General features: G+C 34.2%; 1 protein-coding gene across 1 annotated transcript; it reads left to right on the top strand.

The window, feature by feature from the left end:
* Positions 1-2,307: 2,307 nt before the first annotated feature.
* LOC131602599 (DNA-directed RNA polymerase I subunit 1) lies at positions 2,308-21,351 on the top strand. Its single transcript, XM_058874752.1, has 21 exons — positions 2,308-2,522; positions 2,599-2,768; positions 2,972-3,131; positions 3,245-3,535; positions 3,854-4,048; positions 4,153-4,323; positions 5,196-5,361; positions 5,741-5,925; positions 7,887-8,150; positions 9,013-9,101; positions 10,254-10,401; positions 10,853-11,071; positions 11,846-12,160; positions 12,255-12,399; positions 13,338-13,546; positions 14,347-14,549; positions 17,145-17,343; positions 17,433-17,695; positions 18,975-19,115; positions 19,237-20,029; positions 20,570-21,351. Exons 1-21 carry the CDS (start codon positions 2,505-2,507, stop codon positions 21,158-21,160), a joined length of 4,935 nt encoding a protein of 1,644 aa, XP_058730735.1. The 5' UTR covers positions 2,308-2,504; the 3' UTR covers positions 21,161-21,351.
* Positions 21,352-21,577: the final 226 nt, after the last annotated feature.

The following is a 21,577-nucleotide window of genomic DNA, read 5'->3' as shown; positions in this document are numbered from 1 at the left end:
TTAAGGTTTTTAAATAATCCATTTCATTATTTATTTATTTATTTATTTAGATAGACTATAACAAGACCTTTTTAGTAGTATAAGAACATGTCTATTTAATTAAATAAATTTTAAAAAAATTTAAATCCAACTTTTTTATTAAATAAAACTGGTTCGACTAAATTTAAATAGATCAAACTATATACCTTTGTAGATCAACTAGTATATAACCCGCGCGATGCGCGGTTGACTTATAATATATTATTGTCATAGTTTATGAAATTTAAAATTTCATTAAAATTTTAGATAATTATTTTATTTGTGGGGTGTTTTTCAACTAAATTTATTTGAGTAATTATTATATGTAGTTTTATAAACTTTAAGAATAACATAGAGGATCAATTGATTTGGTTTATGGGATTTTTTTTTTCTAATGAATTTATTTAAATAATTATTATATGAGTTTATTATAGTATTTGAAAATATATTGAATTTTGAGAAGAAATAAAAAAGATTGTAAATAGGAATTACATTAAATTTTATCCATTAGCCTGTACCTTAAAAATTTAATAATTTTAATGAATAAATGTTTATTTACAAATTAAATTAAATAAAAAAATGTTAACTTGAAGAGAAGGAAATGGAAAATTCCTTATGTGTCATCCTAACGATGCTTATTATTTTTAAATTATTTTTTAATATTGCAAAAATAATAATATACAAAAGAATAACAACAAAATTTATAACTCTGTTTTTTCATAATTAATAATCTTTATAATAATATTCCTCACTCATTCAATCAAAAGTTATTATTTTCCAATTAAAAGTTCTATTTTATAATTAATGGTGGCTCAACCTCTATTCAACCTGAAAAAAATTAAATTTCTAATTGATCAAATCTCCTATATGATATATCATTCAAAAAGATAAATAAATAATAAAGACAAAAAAGAAATATACTTATATTTCATATATTTTTTATTCTTTCAATTAATTATAGCAAGGAAAAAGATAACTCAAATAATATATTAGTCTAATTTTGTATTACACTTTGTAAATTCAAAGTTCAATCTTATAAGTGATTTAACAACTCATTTTTTTCTTCATATATATTTACTTCAGATGTCCGATATTTAATCATTGATAATGAGTTGACTCACACACCGATAGATCGTAAGTTCAACTCCCACGGATGATGTGAAGATCCCCTTGATAGATGATTTGTAAGTACCTCTATAAGCGCGTTATTTGATCCTTGATGTCTGTCTTACCATGGTGAGCCCCCAAAGCCAAACTCACATAAACTTTTTCACAATAAAAAAATTACTATCTATTAAAAAAAGTTTATCGATATGAATTTTTATGCAAATAAATATCTATGCAATTTGTGTAAATATTAATTTAATGGATCTAAATATTAGAGTTAAAAACATCTAAATACTTACATGGGTTGCCATTAGCAAATGAATAATCTTTTACTCTGCCACGAAAAAAATTAATATTCAATACAGGTATATAAAATAAGAAAAAGAAGATAAAAATTATCATACAAATTTGAAGAGTAGCACAAAAGTGAAGATATGAAACTAAAGTGCGATATTTATACTCACCTAGAGCAAGAGCGAGTAATTGAATAAAAATTAATAAAATTATAACAGAAAAATTTATTATTAAATTTTGATATTAATAGAGTTATTAGGGGAGTAGTTTAAAGGTTGATAAATTTTTTTTTTATAAATATAAATGACAATAATAATTTTTTAAATTGTAACGGTTCAATTTATTAATTATTTGGTTATATAATTTTTAATATACCATTCAATTAAAATAAATGTCTCGTTTTATATTACTTAAATCCATTATAATAAAAAAATTTCATTAATTTGTTCTTTTGTTATAAAATGTATAATAGACCTATAAGTTATGAGAATGAGATGATAATGAAATTGTTACATAAATTATTTATTTAATGGTGATTTTGTTGTATAAAAAAAAATCATAAATTTAATATTTATTTTATTCATAATTTAAGGAACTATTAAATATTCTAATGATATAGGAGAATTCTTGTTTAGAATAAATTTAAGAAACTATTAAATATTCTAATGATATTAGGATAATTCTTGTACAAAATAATTTGTAGGAGTTGTATCCTTAGACATTAAATTAAGTTAATAAAAAATTTAGAAATTAAATTGAGAAACTTCATGTCGTTAAATGAGATTTTAATGGGATATAATAATAATAATAATAATAATAATAATAATAATAATAATAATAATAATATATATTATTTTTAGAGTTATGCATTACTAAGCTTGTGAAAAAACCCCTCACAATCCTTAAACCCTACTGCGCCTCTTCCCTGCCGTCCTCCTCTTCCTCCTTCATTACGACCACGAGTTTGTTTGCACAAGCCTAACCGCAAAGCATTAACCCCACCACAGTCATCTCCATAATATTCAGTTTCTCTTCATCCACCAATCCACCGAAAGCTTTTCTGGATTCTCTTTCTCAGCAGAACCATGGCTCTCGCTACCGAGGTATTATCCATAAACTCTCTCATCACTCTCAACCTCTCTTCCCCTTTGCGTTTCACCGTTTATCATGTCTTTGCAGGGCGCAACAAACTCCGTGGAGGCCGTCGCCTTCAGTTTTCTGACGGACCAAGAGATACTCAAGAGTAGTCGCGTTAAAGTAACCGATGCCATTCTGGTTGATAATCTCGGTCGTCCCGTCCCTAATGGATTATATGATCCAGCTTTTGGTCCTTTCGTGGATAGGTTTCCGTATGTATCTCATTTCCACCTTTTCTTATGCTAATTTTCAGTTTTACTAGGGTTTTGCTTATTCTTAATGGAATACACTAGAGACTCGTTTTCTGACTTAGCTTTGTGAACCATTGTTTTCTAATTACTGACTCTGTTTATTTTGATGTTGCATCCATACTTTTGTAAGTTCTGTTGTATTTACTTTTTGCATATCGATGCAGTTGTAAAACCTGTGGCCTGCCCAAAGATCACTGCTCAGGTCATTTTGGTCATATTGAGCTTGTTAACCCTGTCTACAATCCTCTCATGTTCACTTTTCTTAGCAATATCCTAAAGAAAACATGTTTCTTTTGCCATCATTTTAAAGCTAGTAGAAACGAGGTAAATATACATTGACGTGGAAATTTTACATGTTGCTTCTTTGATTTTGTGCTCTCGGTATGATATAGTTGTATTTATTGACGGTTGTTCCTATGGTTTTATGATGATTCAAGGTGGAAAAGCGTGTGTCCCAATTGAAGTTAATTATGGAAGGGAATATTAGCAAGGCCAAAAGTTTTGATGGAATTCAACTAGATGGACCTCTAGATTCAGGCGATTTTGATGTAGATGATAAAGACCAATGTAGTAGACCCGAGCAACTGGTAGAAAATTGGACATCCATTCAATTTTCCGAGGCAATGTCTGTTCTAAGAACATTTCTACATAAGGATTACAAGAAGTGTCAAAACTGTGGAGAAAAGAGTCCTAAAATAACTAAACCATTCTTTGGATGGTTTCACGTGGTAACATATTTGTTTCTCTCCTTGCTTGATTCTACTTTCAGAAGTGCAAAAAGAAAAAGAAAAAGTTGTTCTAGTTAGTTAGACGTGTCTATTTTGAAAAATCATGGGTATTGACTATCAGAAGTTTGAAATTCAAATGACGTGAACTCTTTAATTTTATGGTTGATTTTCATAGGATGTGTACATGCTTTATACCACAATTCAAGACACTATGTTGTGCCCATAGATTCAAATTTTGTAGGTATTTCTTGGTGCAATTTCTAATTTTTTTTTTTTCATGCCTCTTCTCCATACTTGCTATCTGGTTGTTGGTTCTAGAAATCTCTCTCTGATAATGAAGAAAGAGCAAGAAAACTTAAAGGCAGCAAAGCACCCTTGGCAAGTGAAACAATTAATGATGATATATCTTTAGGAAATATGGATATTGAAAGTCAAATATTGGCTAATAAGCTTTCTGAGCAAACTTCACTTTCTGCGCAAACTTCACTTTCTGGGTCTTTGCTACCCTTCCTGGTTAGTTCCTTGGAAATATTGGCTTACTGCATCTATAATAACTCCTCTGTGTTTCAAGTTGAAGTGTATAGATCATATCATTTAATTCTCTTTTCAAATTATAGGTTAGGGAAATTCTAAAGCTTTTGTGGAAAAATGAAGCTAAGCTGTGCTCGTATATCTGTGACATTCAAAATCAAGGTTTTGGAAAGAAAGCCGGCCACTCCATGTTCTTTTTGGAAAACATTTTTGTTGCACCAATCAAATTCCGCCCTCCATTGAGAACAGGTGATAATGTAAGTACGGTAAAAAGAAACTGTTGGCAAGAATTTATAAATTTCTATTAGTGTTTTGACAGCATGTAATATTGTGAGAATGTACTTTACGAGGCAAGCTTTTTGCTCAACTTGTTGAACGAGGAAAGGAAATGCATGAAGATGATCTCTATATCTTTATAACGATGAAGTTGTATTTGTATTTTCATAGCTACAGTTATAGTTATTATTTGATTGATCTTTCCGTTGTATTTTTATTTTCTCCAAGTAATGAAAATGTGCTGTATTCTGCTAGAACTGTTACATAATATGGAGTATTGGTGTGTTTGTATTCATTGGACCATGTAAAGAGTACTGTGGTCTATTGGTATTTCACAGTTTTAGTGTATATTGTAGTTGGTGCCCATGACTTGTATTATGAATTACAGTACAAATTAGATATGACAAAGTTAGAGTAATTTAGAGCTTCATTAGGGAATTTCATTCTTTTGTATTCCCTCTGTGCTTATTTAGTATATCACATCTTATCAATTTGGTAGGCCGTCTCTTTTTCTCTCCTAATTGATCTTTCCACATTACTATTCGGGAAGACTAGTGGAGTTGGTTGACCTTGGAAAAATATATTATGCATGAAGTTTATGTTTTATTGTTAACATGTGAGATGTTTGTTGACACATTTAGTCTTAGGGGTGTGTGATAGGTGTGTGATAGGGCTTTGGGTATTATGGGGTGCACAAGTTCCATAATGTAGACAGCCCAGAGTCTTTATTTTTATGGCATAATTAATGGACTGATGTCTGATCCACGGTGGACCATATGATGGATTTGCACACCTTATAATGTCAATGTTCCCTCATACACCTGCTTAATTACTTGTTCCTTGTCTTTTGTAGGTGGCAGATCATCCTCAAACTGTTATGTTGAGTAAGGTTTTAGAGTCCAACATATCTCTAGGACAAGCCCATCACAACAAGTTAGATAAATCAATCATTCTAAGACGGTGGATGGATCTTCAACGAGCTGTAAACCTCTTATTTGACAACAAAACTGCTTCCAAAAGTGAGAGTTTCATTTGGTACCGTTTTGTTTAATTTATTTTGGAATAGTAATCTGGAGCTGGGTGTATTTCTGTTGGCTTGTAATTGGGTTGATGGTAAAAAACAGCCTAATTAGCCTCTAATTATTCAATTAGTAAAAAAGAAAATACACCCAATGATAGTACACACACACACACACGGAGGAAAAACATTACAAAAAGAAAAATGCAAAGGAATTGTCAAAAAAACCAGAAGTCAATAACATATTTTTAAACAAAATTTCAATTCCATAAGATGAGCCTGTCGATCAATATATTAGCATGTTATTTTGTAACTATTTCAAATTTCTTACTAATAGTTCTTACCTACATAGAATTATCGTTACTTTTTGCTTGCCCCAGGCCAAAAAACCATGACTACTGGAATATGTCAGTTGCTGGAAAAGAAGGAAGGCATCTTTCGCCAGAAAATGATGGGAAAGAGGGTTAATTTTGCATGCCGCTCTGTCATATCACCAGATCCTTATTTAGCAGTCAATGAAATTGGGATTCCTCCATATTTTGCTCTAAGGTTAACATATCCTGAGGTGAGAGTTGTAACTACATATTTTGTCAATATGCATTTCTTTTACCTTTTCTGTCTGTTATTAGATAGCTGCATGATGTGGCTACCCCTAAAGCTGGGAAGGTGGTAGAGCATGGACCTAATAGTCCTGTGTAAACAAGTTTTACACTGACAGTACGCTCATATTACATTATATATGAAATTTAATTTGAATGCTCCTGTGTAAAACTTTTTTATCCATACTACTTGTGGGATTTGAGCACTCCATAATATACAAATCTCAATGAGAGTTGGTAGACAAAAGGTGGGGTATGGTCATGCTGGCACCATTACTTCTACGAGATTCTGGCCGGAAAAAATAAGGTCCTTTATTAGCATCCTTTCTTTGGTTAAAGAAAGAATTCCCAAAATAAACAAGAATATTTTTAACTAGAATAAAGCTTGACCATCAAAAGAATTCTTTGAGTATCCTTCTGGTATCATCAATTGAATGGAAATGATAAGAATAAGCAAGATCACCTTGCACACAAGGCTACCCCAAAGAAGCACTCTCTTTTCACATTAGAGCATTTTCTAGTTCACAGCTCTCAAAATGTTTTCCTCCCTTTCCCTAAGCAAAGCTAGTCCTATTTATATAATCCATAAGACCAACGAAAACAAAAAGACTAACAAGACTATCAAATAAAACTAACTAATAACCAACTTAACAACTTATCAACAACCTTCCTATTTATTTTAAGTCCTCACAATGCATCCTCCCTCATATGTGGAATACCCATTCTGCCCAGTCCTCCTTCCTAGTCAGAACCTGTTCTCATGCGAACAATGATTTTATCTTTGTTACTCATGTGCTCAGCGCTTGAAGAGACATAGTAAACACCACTTGAAGACTAGGAAACTCCAAGTTGTGGCCGGAGTTGACGAGCTCCTGCAATAAGGCCCTTTTGCAGCCTCAGTTGGGTGATTTTGACGCAATATGCGATAGCAGACAGAGCACCTGACTTTTGCCGCACAGCTGCAATTAGTGTCTAAGCAGTAAGCAAGGTCTTTTATGAAACCATAGTTCACTGTAAATGTGGCGCTGTAGCACCGCTTTTATGAACTTTGGGTGTTCATTCAATTTAGCAATCTGCATATGGTACCCATCACAAAATTCACAACCACCAGGGATCTAACAGAAGCAAATATTTTGGTACTGTGCCTTGTGATAATACTAGTTTTAGTATCGCTTAGCTGTCTTTAATCTTTATCGGCTTATGTAGTGTGCCTTACTAGATACAAGAGTTAGTTATAAGAGCTGAGTCATCAACAGCTTGTGTATCATGCATTACAAGGCTCACGAGTTAGTTACAGGAGCTGCTGCCACATCAACCTAAACTAATTGTAATGCCTCTGAGAGTTTATCAGTTGGTGTTGGTTAGTACCACTCTAAATGCAGGATAGTAATCACAGTCATTCTCTTGTAATTTGATCTTCAAGATCAATAAATAATTCATATTCAAAACTATAGAAAAATTTTCTTCACCTTTTCTCTCATTTTTCTTCTCTAATATAGTAATATGCCTTTGATTATTTTTTTGACTGCTTATATAAGTCTGATAGTCTTGGACAAACCATCTTTTTCCTTGGTACATCCTTTATAAAAGAAGAAAAGAAAGGTAATTAAATTTAAGCATTCTTGTTCATATGTTCAATAATTTGCACTTTGCAATTAAATTTTTAGCTTATTATTCTTCCCGAACATTAGAAACATAGATTGAGATATTACTTAATAGTGAAGGGAAAATAATCTGTAATGTAGTAGATTTATTATGTTGACAAATCAATCATGATTCATAATGCTTGCTGGCGTTTTGCAATAGTATAATTGTGTATTGGACTTTGCATGGAACATAGTTTTATTAGGTTTGCTATAACACATCAAGAGACCACTTTGTATGATATTTTGTTTCCTGCCATTGACTTTTTAAAAATATATTGCAGAGAGTGACTCCTTGGAATGTAGTCAAGTTAAGAGAAGCTATCCTAAATGGTCCTGAAACCCATCCGGGTGCCACACTCTATGCTGATAAAACATCAACACTCAGGCTTCCATTGGAGAGGAGGTTACGTTCTTTTACATCAAGGAAATTACAATCATCAAGAGGGGTTATTATGCATAATGGGAAGATACGTGACCATGAATTTGAAGGAAAAGTTGTGTATCGTCACTTGAAGGATGGCGATGTAGTGCTTGTCAATCGACAGGTAATGCTTTAACTCATTTGATGCATAATCAACATAGCCCACCCTTATATTCCTTTGAGGATATATATATATATATATATATATATATATATATATATATATATATATATATATATATATATATATATATATATATATATATATATATATATATATATATATATATATATTTTTTTTTTTTTTCTTTTTTCTTTTTTCTTTAAAAAGAACATGAAATGACGAAAAATCTGTATATGACAATAGAATGCTGGAACTATGCTGATTGCCTGTTCACATCATGGTAGTTGAAATCCCGATTTAAATCGTAAAGTCGTATGATTTTGTGATTATGCTTACCCTCAATGATAGTATACACATAATCCTATTTTGGTGGAGTCACCCTTGTAAATTGTCGAATCGTATAATCTACAATCTTTGAAACATTTCTTTGAAACACTTGTGAGCTATGCTTATGAATTTAAGTTTACACAAGTATTTCAAGTAATTTAAAGTTTTCTGTCTTACTAAAGCTATATTGTATGCAATTGTGCCCATATATGAGTGTTAGAATTTTTTATAATCTTGTTATTAGTGTTACGATTTGCCATTTTACTTCCCTTTCCTGATTTTGCGCAAAATCTTGATTTTTATTACCTTGGTTCACATCTGTTGAAAAGTTGATGTGGTCCATGTACATACACACTCACATGTGCGTGCATGGTCATTACACAAAATATTCATATATGCATTTTAGTTTGTGTTAAAATCTTTGTTTTCTTTAAGTTGGCAACAATTATTCTGATGTCATAACTTCCTAAATACGTGACATTAACGAGGCCATTAGTTCCTTATGGTTTGAATTGGACTTTGCATTCTGTCGCAGCCAACACTTCATAAGCCTAGTATAATGGCACATGTAGTCCGTGTTCTAAAGGGGGAGAAAACAGTTCGCATGCATTATGCAAACTGCAGGTAACACTTATCTTTTTCTTTGAGCTTGGTTAAGATTGCTGTATAAATATGTCTTTTAATTATTATTATTATTAGGGATAATTGACATTTATCCCCCTGCCATTAGGGCGAGTTTTGGTTTTCCCCCCTATTAATTATTTTTTTTGGATTACCCCCCTGTATTTTTAGGGTACCCCCCTAAGCGTGTAAAAAACAGTGAAAACTCAGGGGGGGTAAATCAAAAAAACAAGTTTACAGGGGGTCTTAGGGGGGTAAATCATAGAACTTTTCATATTTCAAGGGGGCAATAATAAAAAAATAATTAGTAGGGGGGAAAACCAAAACTCGCCCTAATGGCAGGGGGGGTAACAGTTATTTATCCCTTATTATTATTATTAAGAAATGTGGTTGGGCTTAAGTCATCCCTACAAAACCGGTTTGTAGGGTGAGGATTGCCCCCACTTATAAGTACATGTTCATGCTATATATTATTCGATGTGGGACTCTTAACACACCCCCTCACGCCCAAGACCTAGACAACTGGAGCGTGAAAATAAATGGTGGGTGGCCCGATAGTGGAAACCTGATAGTAGGTGGCCCACCGGATCTTAAACGAGGCTCTTGATACCATGTTAAGAAATGTGGTTGGGCCTAACTCATCCCTACAAAACCGGCTTGTAGGGCGAGGATTGCCCCCACTTATAAGTACATGTTTAGGCTATATATTATCCGATGTGGGACTCTTAACTATTATTATTAATTATTACTCCCTCCGTCTCATAATAAGTGTGTCATTTGAGCTTTTCACGGTTCTTAAGAAAATGATTAGATGTGTTGATTTTAATGATAAATTTAATATCATTTACTAAAGTACCCTTATTTATTATAGGTAGTGGAGTAGTTGGAAAACGTGGAAGTTAATATATAAGAGTATAGTAGTGGAAAAAATTAATAAATGTTTTATTGATATTCTAAAGAGACACTTATTTTGAGACACGGAAAAAGTGCAAATGAGACACTTATTATGAGACGGAGGGAGTATTATTTATACAGTTGACTGTATCCTAAAAACTTATTTTCACATACTAATATGAGTAATATCATTGTTTAATATGGTTTATGGTTTATAAAGTCAATTACTTCATATTTTTTTGCTTCTCTTCATGATCTCAGTACATACAATGCTGATTTTGACGGTGATGAGATTAATGTTCATTTTCCACAAGATGAAATTTCACGCGCCGAAGCTTACAATCTTGTAAATGCCAACAACCAATATGTGAAGCCTACAAGTGGTGATCCAATCAGAGCCTTGATTCAGGTATTTGCATACTCTGTTCAGGTATTTGAATACATAATTTTAAAAGGACTGCCCACTTCATATGGATCCTGACATTATAGGGGTCTAGAGAGAGAGAGAGATAATCAGATGCATCATGCATGCAGCTTAACTCCAGTGACCCAAGAGGTTGTTTTCCGAATTCCCAAGTATACCCACGACCAATAAAACACAGGCAAACTAATCTATTAGTCACCTATTTGCATAAATTGTTAGCAAGCTTTATTGTATATATCAGATCACCCATGCAATATGTGGCAAGGGCAAAAATAAATCGACAGAGGGAACACAAACATTAGAGTGTGTGACACTTACACTGGCAAAATAGGATTGTGCCACTTGTCTATCAAAAAACCGAGTTTTCTTATTATTTAAATGATTGTTTTGGGTGAGTTTCTGAAGTTTATTTTTCCCATTTCAAATACATTTCCAGGATCATATTGTAAGTGCTGCTCTTCTCACAAAAAAAGATACCTTTTTGAGCTGTGAAGAGTTCAATCAGCTTCTCTACAGTTCTGGTGTATCCGTGACTGCGTCGGGCTCTGTCACTTGTAAACCAGGACAGAAAGTATTCATGTCAAACTTTGAGAGTGAAATGTTTCAATTTCCTCCAGCAATATTCAAGCCAGAGCCACTGTGGACAGGCAAACAGGTTAGCATATATTTTAACATTTCAGATGTTATAAAAGATTATCTCTCCGGTCACAATATAAGAGAAATAACTACTTTCACACTAATTAAGAAAGTTAGTTAAGTATAATTAATTTTCTTGATTTCATGTATAATCAAAATAATATTTACTATGATATTCTTAGTTATATTTGATGAATCAACTACCAACATTAAATGCTGTTGAATTAAATTAGGGGTATACTAGTAATACAAGCATTAATTAGTTTGAAAGTTAATAACTTTTGATTATAATAGTGACCAAATTTTAAAGTCTTTTTTTTTGCTTATAATAGTGGCCGGAGGAAGTACTATCCCTGACAATGTTTGTTTCAATTTAGGAACCACATTCCTGGGTAAGGAGTGAGTATATCCAAGTTAGTATATATAAAGTTGACAAAAAAAATTCTTATAAAGGTTTCCAGGAATGATAACTTCCAATAATTTCACAAATTCATTTCCATGTGAGGTGGGAAGTGAATTCCTATGTGGTTTTGTATATAATTTATAACTACTATTTTTTCTAGGAATATTAAATTGTGTGCCAAACACTGTAATTAAAATATATAGGAATCAAATTCCCATCTTTATAATTCCGAGCAAGTTATTCCTAGGAGTAATTTTTGATTATGTGAAACAGACCCCCCCCCCCTATGTGAGACAACATAGGTTTTTTTTTTTCTTAGGCACATGGCGTTCCTTGTTTTACATGCCATTATCGTTGTATAGAGTAATTTTTGCTTCTACTTCTTTCTAGGTTATCAGTGCATTGCTATGCTATATCACTAAAGGCCGCCCACCATTTACTGTTGAGAAGAATGCAAAAATCCCATCTAGTTTTTTTAAGACTCAAATGAGGGAGGGAAAAAAACGCACTAAAGACACCTCAAGAAAAAGGGATGAGAATGAGGATAAATTGTTGATATATAAAAATGATTTGGTACGCGGTGTAGTTGACAAGGCTCAATTTGGTGACTATGGAATGGTGCATACAGTGCAAGAGTTTTATGGCTCAAATACTGCTGGCATTCTTCTGTCAGCATTAAGTCGGCTATTCACCAACTTTTTACAGGTTAGTCACCATTTATCTAGTTTTGCAAATATGATATATCTTATTGTATATGATTTGATTATCTTGCAAGATTCTGATTTATTTGGTCATTCAGATGCACGGTTTCACATGCGGGGTTGATGATCTTCTGATAACAGAAGGAAAGGATAGTGAAAGAATAAATCAACTTGAAAGCTGCGAAGAAATTGGTGACATTGTTCATCGTGAATTCATTGGAGTCATGGAAAGTGATAATATTGGTAATGCCTCATTTCATAATGTGATAACATTTATGCTCATTTTTTGGTTTATTGCTAGGCTGTCTATCCTGGATAGCTGTGCGGAGCGGCCAACCTCAAAAGTGAGACGGCGGGATAGCGTATAGGAGGATGACCACTATTTAGTCATTTATTGGACAAATTACATGAATAAACAATTAACTTAAATTCCTTAAAACATTCATAAATCAAAACATAAGGCTTATTAAAAAAAACTCAAAAAACCTACAATTCTTAATCAAAACACTAAAATCCACAAGTACTGCACTTCAACAAAGCCATGGTCATCAGTGGTTGGCACCAATCAACTCAATACAACACAGTGGCGTGGACTACCCCTGGATTTCCTTCTAGACCTTCCTCATTGCCTACACCTCAATTTCAAGTCAAACAACCTCAAGCCTATCTCACTGAAACTGAAGCTAACAACTCAATTTGCAGCATCCCAGCTGTATCTTGACCCGGATACCACTCATCATGTCACTCACAGTGCTGATAATTTATTGGAAAGCATTTTGTGGAAAGAAAACCCATGGATATGTAGTAAGGAAAGTAGATCAAATAGAGAGTACTCAAACAACTAGAGGTAGAGGAAGATATAGAAAAACTATTAAGATAGATCCCAAGAATGAGTTTGATAAAAAAATGGTTTTTGATAGAACATTATGGTATAGTTTGATCCATGTAGCCGACCCTCCTTAGTAGATAAGATTGTTGTTGTTCTTGTTGTTGTTGTTGTTGTTGTTGTCGTCGTTGTCGTTGTTGTTGTTGTTGTTGTTGTTGTTGTTGTTGTTGTTGTTGTCGTCGTTGTCGTTGTTGTTGTTGTTGTTGTTGTTGTTTCGTGGTGTACTTGGCATTTCCTTATTACCTTCTAGATTTTTGTGTAAAACATTAATGTGTAGGCATATTTGGTATTTCAGATCCAATCACAATGCAGTTGAATGTTGAGAAAAAAATACGCAGTAATGGAGAAGCAGCCTTAACATACTTAGATAGGAAGATGATAAGTAATCTTAATTCCAGAACTAGCTCAGGGGTATTGAAGGAGCTACTATCTGAAGGAATATTAAAACCTTCAGGAAAAAATTGGATTTCTCTTATGACTACTTCTGGAGCTAAGGGAAGTATGGTAAGTGTATTGTTGTATCTACATCATTCTATTTATCTTAGATACGGAGCAATATATGTACTGGATTTAGCGTGGCTTCCTTTGAATATTCCAAATGATTTTCTCTTTCTTACAACACCTGTTTGAAGTATTAAAATTTTGTGCCGAGGACCTTAGTAAAGTCCATTATTCCATGCTTTATGCGATGGAAAATCCTATTAATGAGTAGGCAGATGTTATCCAAAATTATAAAACAGCATCAACTCTTGGGCTTTGACTTCTATCAAGTTTAAACCAATTGACTTTTTTTTTTGTTGAAATCTTGGTATCCGATCTTGCATCCGACTAATCCAAGAGGACCAATTCCACCGCCCACTTGCGGGGGCTTCGTTTAAAGCCAGAGCCAGAGCAAAGCTCTGTATGGACATTGGCCCAGCGCAGAAATTGTTTGCACCTAGCGGGTTTCGAACCTAAACCCTTGAGAGGAGATCACTCTCAGGACCCAAGCCTCCACCACTAGGCCAATCCCTGGGATTTAACCAATTGACTTTTTAATTGAGCTAACTGTATTTTTAACCGAATACCATAGATGGATTGAAAATTCAAGGATGTTGTGGACTTTTTGTACACTTTCTTTTTTGGTATAGAAACAGTTTGGTAATTTAAGTTTTGTTTGCATTAGGTTTTGTTCGTTTCTTTTATTAACCAGACATTAATAACTAGTTTGACATTATGAACAATTGTTTCGGCGGTGTTTCTTGAACACACTATATATAATGCCATTTAGTGATATGAAGGTGATTTCATATGCTTTTGAACAGGTCAATTTCCAGCAGATATCTTCTCATCTTGGCCAGCAAGAGTTGGAAGGAAAACGAGTCCCACGTATGGTTTCTGGCAAGACCTTACCGTGCTTTCCATCATGGGATTGTTCCCCCCGGGCAGGAGGGTTCATTATTGATCGGTTTCTTACTGCTCTTCGTCCACAGGAATATTACTTTCATTGTATGGCTGGTCGAGAAGGGTAAGACAAAAGTTTCAAGACCACGAATCAATATGTTACTATTTATTGTTTATGTATTGTATCTATTTAAAATCTAAAAGCCATAATGACCCATAATACTAAAACACTTGCATCTGTTTCAAATACAGTGTTATCGAATGTGGATGGCAGACCATGGCAGAAAGTAAAACCTCTGTCAAATTAAGCCTCCATATCTGCCATAAAGTGCCATGGTGGTGCCTTTCTTCACAAATTGGTCATGGCAGCTGTCAAAAAATCTGCACCACTGTTTTGGAAATACCAATCACTTCAGTTGTTATTTAACTTTAAATGATAAGATTTTCTTGAAATATAAACAGAATGAATCACTTCATCAAATCATATAGAAATAGAAATAGAAAATGAGTAAATGAGAAAGATTCCAAGTTTCTCTCTTTAACATCTGGGTGGCAAACAGACATGTACTAGACATATAACTCAGTCTCATGCTGATGCATGGGATGACCAGAAATACAACCATCTGCTGCGATAGATTTTGGGTAGAGAGTAGTCTTCGTTTTTTTTTTTAGAAAGCCCAAATTAGATAGAAGGTATTTTACTTGTTTTTTGCAGATTAAAAGCTGTTGAATCCATTAGTCCTTTGCACATCCTTGGATTGTGCATTACCCTGGTTAGGGGTGTTCATAATAACATGTTAAGCTGTTCAACCAGATCTTTGCCCACCACCATTTAAGGAACATTAAGGTAAAATAAAAAAGTTTTTACACCAGTCCGTAATTTTTTAAACCAAGATGTCCAGCTCCATTTCTTAGCCCAATAGAAAACCGTAAGCGATCCATCGGAAAAAAACCCGCAAGAGTTCGGAGAAAAAACCGCAAAAGAAAAAATGGTTGCAATGTGACAGTACCGTACCTTTTGGATCGACGTCAAAGAAGAATGGCTGGTGGCTGATGTGGTGGAAGGTTTTAGCTGATGCGTTTGAGAGAGAGATGCTTTTGTGGTAGAAGAGAGCGGTAGCTTAATTTTGTTGGTGATATGGGCAATAGCTTGAAAAATATGGTTTCATAATTAGATTTGGGAAATACTAGTTTTATAACCAGGAATACTCCATTATTTAGATTTTATTTGGATATGGTTTTGGATAGGGGGGTTGGCAAACAGGGTAGGGTGGGGTCGGATGTAGTGGAGGGTGCTGGCCTAAAACTTTGACTCATCCGCGAAAGACGAGGGCTGGGCGGAGTGGGGTTGAGGGACCCTGCACCTCTAAAGCCTAAAAGTTGCAAAAATTCATTCCCGTGCAAGAAAAAAATGGGGCGGGACGGGCATAGTAGAGTGTGCGGGCCTAAAACCTTTACTCGGCACGTGAAAAAATGCTAGCAAAACAAGCATGCCGTCCGAGCCGGGCCCGTTTTGCCACCCGTTCTTTTTATGAGTCTATATCCAACCAATGAGCATCCCCTAACCCTGGGTCTCTTAGTTATGTTTTCTCATTCTATATTGTGCATACAACTTGCACTGTTTGCACAAGTATCTTTTTTTCTTTTTTAAGAAAACAGACCATTATATTTCTGTGTTTGTTTTTTAAATATGATAAATATGTTAAATTCACATGTTCACTATTTATGAAGTTGGGTACATGATACAATTTTAGGAAATGCCTAGTTTTATTTTGGATTGATTGTTTAAAAGCATTAGAGGTGAACTAGTTAGGTTCCGTTGAGTCTAGGAGAAACGATAAAAAAATACCTTCCAAAATTTTCCATGAAAATTAGGTTTTTTGTTAGAGCTCAATGGTGTCAATGAACAATGTGATCCCCATCGGAGAGGAGATTTTGGGATCTGCATTTACCTTTTCACTCCCAAATATGGATAATTGAAGCATGAAGTGTGTAGGACTAGATATATGTGTGGGGCCTAATGTCATTGTTTGTGTTAGAAGATATAAATATCTTATAATATCTTGATATTATTTTAGAGTATCTTCTACCTGTTGGGTTAGGCTTTGATACTATGCCACAAACCAGTTATACAACTGCAGCAATGCAAGTTATCTTACACTAGAATCACCAGTTTATAGACCAAACCTTGTTGTTACTAGATTACAATACACCACCTTTCCTTTCTCCCAACCGAATAAATTGTATTCGGTTTCTCCCAACCCAAAGCTTAAACTGCTAGGTGAAAATAGACGAATACTTTTAATAATATAACTGCAACAATGCAAGTTATCTTACACTAGAATCACCAGTTTATAGATCTAAACTTGGTGTTACTAGATTGCAATACACCACTCTCCCTTTCTTACAACCCAAAGCTTAAGCTGCTAGGTGAAAACAGATGGATACTTTTAACAGTATAACTGATACAATGCAAGTTATCTGAAATTAGAATCACCGGTTTATAAACTAAAGCTTGGCGTTACTAGATTACAATACACCACTTTCCCTTTCTCCCAACCAAATGAACTGCATTCAGTTTCTCTTGTCTTCTTGCTTTTTCCTATCGTTGTGCAAGCTCACCAAGTTTTGTTTGTGAAAATGTGTTGATATTTTTTAAATAGAAGGCTTAATGTATTCTGGTCATCATGTCCTGATAAATGACATCTTTTGTTCACAGGTTAGTTGACACTGCAGTTAAAACATCTAGGAGTGGTTACCTGCAAAGATGTCTTATGAAAAACCTTGAATGTCTAAAAGTTTGCTATGACCACACTGTCCGTGATGCCGATGGGTCAGTTATTCAGTTTCACTATGGAGAAGATGGTGTGGATATCCATCAAACTAGCTTTATCACCAAATTAGAAGCACTGTCAATTGTATGAACTTGTTTAATATTCTTAATAAAACCATAAAATTAGATATAGCTCTTGTATCCATGGTTTATGCATTTGTTTATTATTTTCAGAATAAAGAATTGGTTTACAGCAACTGTTGCCGTCAGCTAGATAGATCCAGTCCTTATATTAACAAGTTGCCTGATGCTCTTAAAGGAAAAGTAGAAAACTTCATTCGTGATATCTCTTCAAAACAGAGAAGTTCCAGTTCATTGAAACAAGAAGATTTGCTAAAGTTGATGGAGCACAAGTACGTCTCAAGTCTTGCTCAACCGGGTGAACCAGTTGGTGTGTTAGCTTCTCAGTCTGTGGGAGAGCCGGCAACACAGATGACGTGAGTGAATTAAATTTGATTGGTTTTTTATCCTCATTTTTTGCACATATAATAACACCGTAAGATGTTTTTTTTATTCAATCAGTTTCATGCAATAACATGGGTAATAAAAATTGTGACACCAGTTTTGTATGGTCTTGGAAACCTTGTAGAGTTATAGCTTAAAGAGGGAATTTTATCTTGAGTTTTAATCGAATAGAAACAGACACTCCACAAAAAGCTTGAACAAATAATTTATGGGATATAGAGGTCCTTGAAGCAATGTATAGCAGCTGACTATACACTTAAACAATTTGATCTTTGGTATTTTCACGAGCTCATTAAAGCTTTAAATAACTGCCCGTGGCATTTGCATACATTTTATTTATTAATCATAGCTCGATCTAACTAGTAATAAATACCATGTTTATGTTTCTTCACTTAGTAGAGACTGTGTTCAATTAGGTTTTATCACAAGAATAACTAAGACTCTGTATACGAGTTAGGAGGGGAGGAGAAGACAAGGTTTTTAGGGAAGGATATTTAAAAATAATAGAGAAATCTTTCTTTTTTTTTCTTGTTCAAAATCTTTATTATTTATTAAACACACAGCTCGACCCAATTAATGGTAAATGAATGTTTATCATTAATGTATTTTTAATTTTCAAAATACTCTAACAATATAGATTATAATTGAAAAATTTATTTAAGCCTTCCAAAACCCTTCAAACCCGTCATCCAATTCACTTTTTGAATTCCCCCAAATTAGGTGGTCGTATTATAAATACAATTAAACTCCCAAAAACCCTCTCCACCTAAATCTCTCAATTCTTTCACGTCATCTTTCCCTTTTTTTCAAAACCTCCCCCCTCCCTTTCCGTCCAAACTCGCAAGTAAAGTCTAAAGAAATAATTGTCTATTAAATTGGAGCATAACAATGCCCTCTCCTCCCACTCCAATCACTGGGTGTCCCTGAACAAATGGTTCTATTTTATATCAACACTTCTTGTTGAGCCTGCTAATGTTTTGTTGTCACTACTTGTAAGGAACAAAAGGGCACAAGCTAAACAATGAATTTTAATAGTTGGAAGTGGGGAAATGGCGTTTTTGATGGCCATGACATTCTCAATAATTGCAAAAAAAGACCTGTATCTATGTGAAAATTGTGTTTTGTATAGAAGCCAGTATTATGGGAATGCATATCTGTTTGTTTTCCTTTTTTGTTATTTTGTAAAATTTATTGGCAATCTTTGTGTGGCTGACGAAACGTTTTGGCTTCCTATTTTCTTTTTGTACTCAGTTTGAATACTTTCCATCTTGCGGGTCGAGGTGAAATGAATGTGACTCTTGGAATTCCTCGTTTGCACGAAATTGTGGTGGCAGCCTCAGATAACATCAAGACTCCCTTTATGTCATGCCCCCTGAGATCCAATAAATCTATGTGAGACACTGACATCTCTGTTCTCTGGTGTCTGTTTTTGGGGTGTTTGTGCATGACTCTTTCCGTGGATTTGTTTTTTCTACATAGAAGCACTGGTGTTTGATGAATTTGTTGTTTGCAGGGAAAATGCTATGCGCCTTGCGGACAAAATGAAAAAGATAACTGTAGCTGACATAATTGAAAGTATGAAAGTTTCTGTTGTACCCGTTGCCGTAAAAGACGGTGACATTTGCAGTATATATAAGCTTATGATGAAACTGCATAAACCTAAACACTATCCAAAATACACTGATATTACGCGTGAAGACTGGGAGGAAACTCTAAGAGTTGGCTTTGTGAGGGAGTTGGAGGATGCTATTGAAAGGCACATTTTATTGTGTGAGAAAATTAGTGGCATAAAAAATTTCCAAGGCAAAAGTGGTGTAGAAAATGATCATAGCAATGGTTCGGAATCTAACAAAAATGGTCAAACTGATGATGATGACGACGGTGATGACACAGAGGATGCTGATGATCTTGGTTATGATGCTCAAAAGAGTAAACAGCAAGCTATGGATGAGGTTGATTACGATGATGTTCCTGAAGAGGAAACATGTGAGATGTCGGAGGATGGAAAAAATGACGCGGATGGCAAAGATGACGAGGATGAGAAAGGTGATGGAGATGACGAGGATGAGAAAGGTGATGGAGATGATAGTGATATTGAAGTAAATGGGGATGACAGTGATACTGAATTAAATGGCAATGATAAAAATGTGACACTTGATGCAAATAAATCTCAAGGACTTGAAGAAACTTCGAAATCTGAACCCCAGAGAAAAGAAAAAGACCGGAGAGTTTATGTAAAATCTGGGGGGATGCGTTTTGAGATCCACTTTAAATTTACTACTGAACCTCACATTTTATTGGCTCAGGTACTTACTACTGCAATCATTTTCTGTTTAGTAGTGAACTTTTTAAGTAACCCAGCTCCAAGAATATTATATAGGGTTGATTGTGGATTTCCATTTTCTACTTTTCTGTCCATTCTAAACTTTATAGGAATTCTTGCATTTTCAATTACCTTTTACTTTCAAACCGCAAGCATGGACAAACCTTTGTGATAGCTAACTATGGGTAACTCTAATATCAATCAATACCACCTATTTAATGGGTTCTCATCTTCAACTTGTTCTCTTGATCAACGTTCTGTATTTAAATGATCTGTCATTATGATCGATTACTGACAAGTGACAATGCGTTTTACCATTTTGTGTTCCATGTAATTGGTTCTTTGTAGTGGACAACGGATTAGTTGTTGTTAGGATAGGTAAGTTCAACATCCTTTGGGATGTGGACAAGAAATATTAACAAGTGATTTCTAATGAAATATAACTAAGTAGTTATGTCAATTTTCAGTTTTGCTTCTTGCTCAACATATAAACTCATGGTTTTCTATTTATCTTTATTTGCAGATTGCTCAGAAAACAGCCCGGAAGGTTTGTATCCAGAACTTTGGAAAGGTTGGCGAATGTAAAGCTATTACATGTAAAGAAAGTGGCGTAATCTACTATGGTGAAGTTGATGGTAAAAGGGATGATATTCCGTCATCAGTGAAAGAAAAAATACCAGCGCTTCAAGCATCTGGTATACATTTTAAAACATTTTGGGAGATGGAGGACCTTAATCTTAGGTATGTTTATTCAAATGACGTGCATGCCATACTAAAGACCTATGGGGTGGAAGCAGCCAAAGAGATCATCATCAGGGAAGTGCAAAATGTTTTCAAATCGTATGGAATATCGGTAAATATCCGACACTTGATCCTTATTGCCGACTATATGACACACGCTGGTGGGTATCGACCTCTGACCAGAAAGGGGATAGAAGATTCTACATCCCCTTTGGTCAAAATGTCTTTTGAGACTGCATCCAACTTCATTGTTGAAGCAGCGCGTCATGGGCAGGTGGACACCTTGGAGACCCCTTCTTCTAGAATTTGTCTTGGTTTGCCCGTAAAGATGGGAACTGGGTGCCATGACTTGATACAGAAGATTGAAATATGATGAAATAGTAATGTTCCTCTAGATCTTTGGCCATCAACAAGTTTTGACACTATAATGGACAACTGTTGTTCGAAAAACGTTGTGATTATTTATCTTGCTGAAAAGTAATTTGTTTACAGATAATATTATATTTTGAAATGTCATTTCTTAACCTTACGTTAACGATAATTTACTTTTTTCTCCTGTTTTAATTTTTTTTGGTTCTAACGGTTTCTCGTATAGTACAATGTTTGTCTGTGTGCAGCGATTTGTTTTCAGATCCCTTTGGCGTACAATGGACCTTACTGATGCAATTTTTGACCTTCCCTATACTAATTACTTTGCAAATAATTTTAATTATATAATAAGTTGTGATATATTCGAAAAGATTGTTAACTATATTTAATTTTATTGATGTTATCAAACAAAACAATTCTA

This window comes from Vicia villosa, linkage group LG5 (assembly GCF_029867415.1).
Source record: "Vicia villosa cultivar HV-30 ecotype Madison, WI linkage group LG5, Vvil1.0, whole genome shotgun sequence".
Taxonomy (NCBI): domain Eukaryota; kingdom Viridiplantae; phylum Streptophyta; class Magnoliopsida; order Fabales; family Fabaceae; genus Vicia; species Vicia villosa.
The sequence above is the reverse complement of the archived record's forward strand: the minus strand, read 5'-3'. Positions and strand labels throughout refer to the sequence as shown.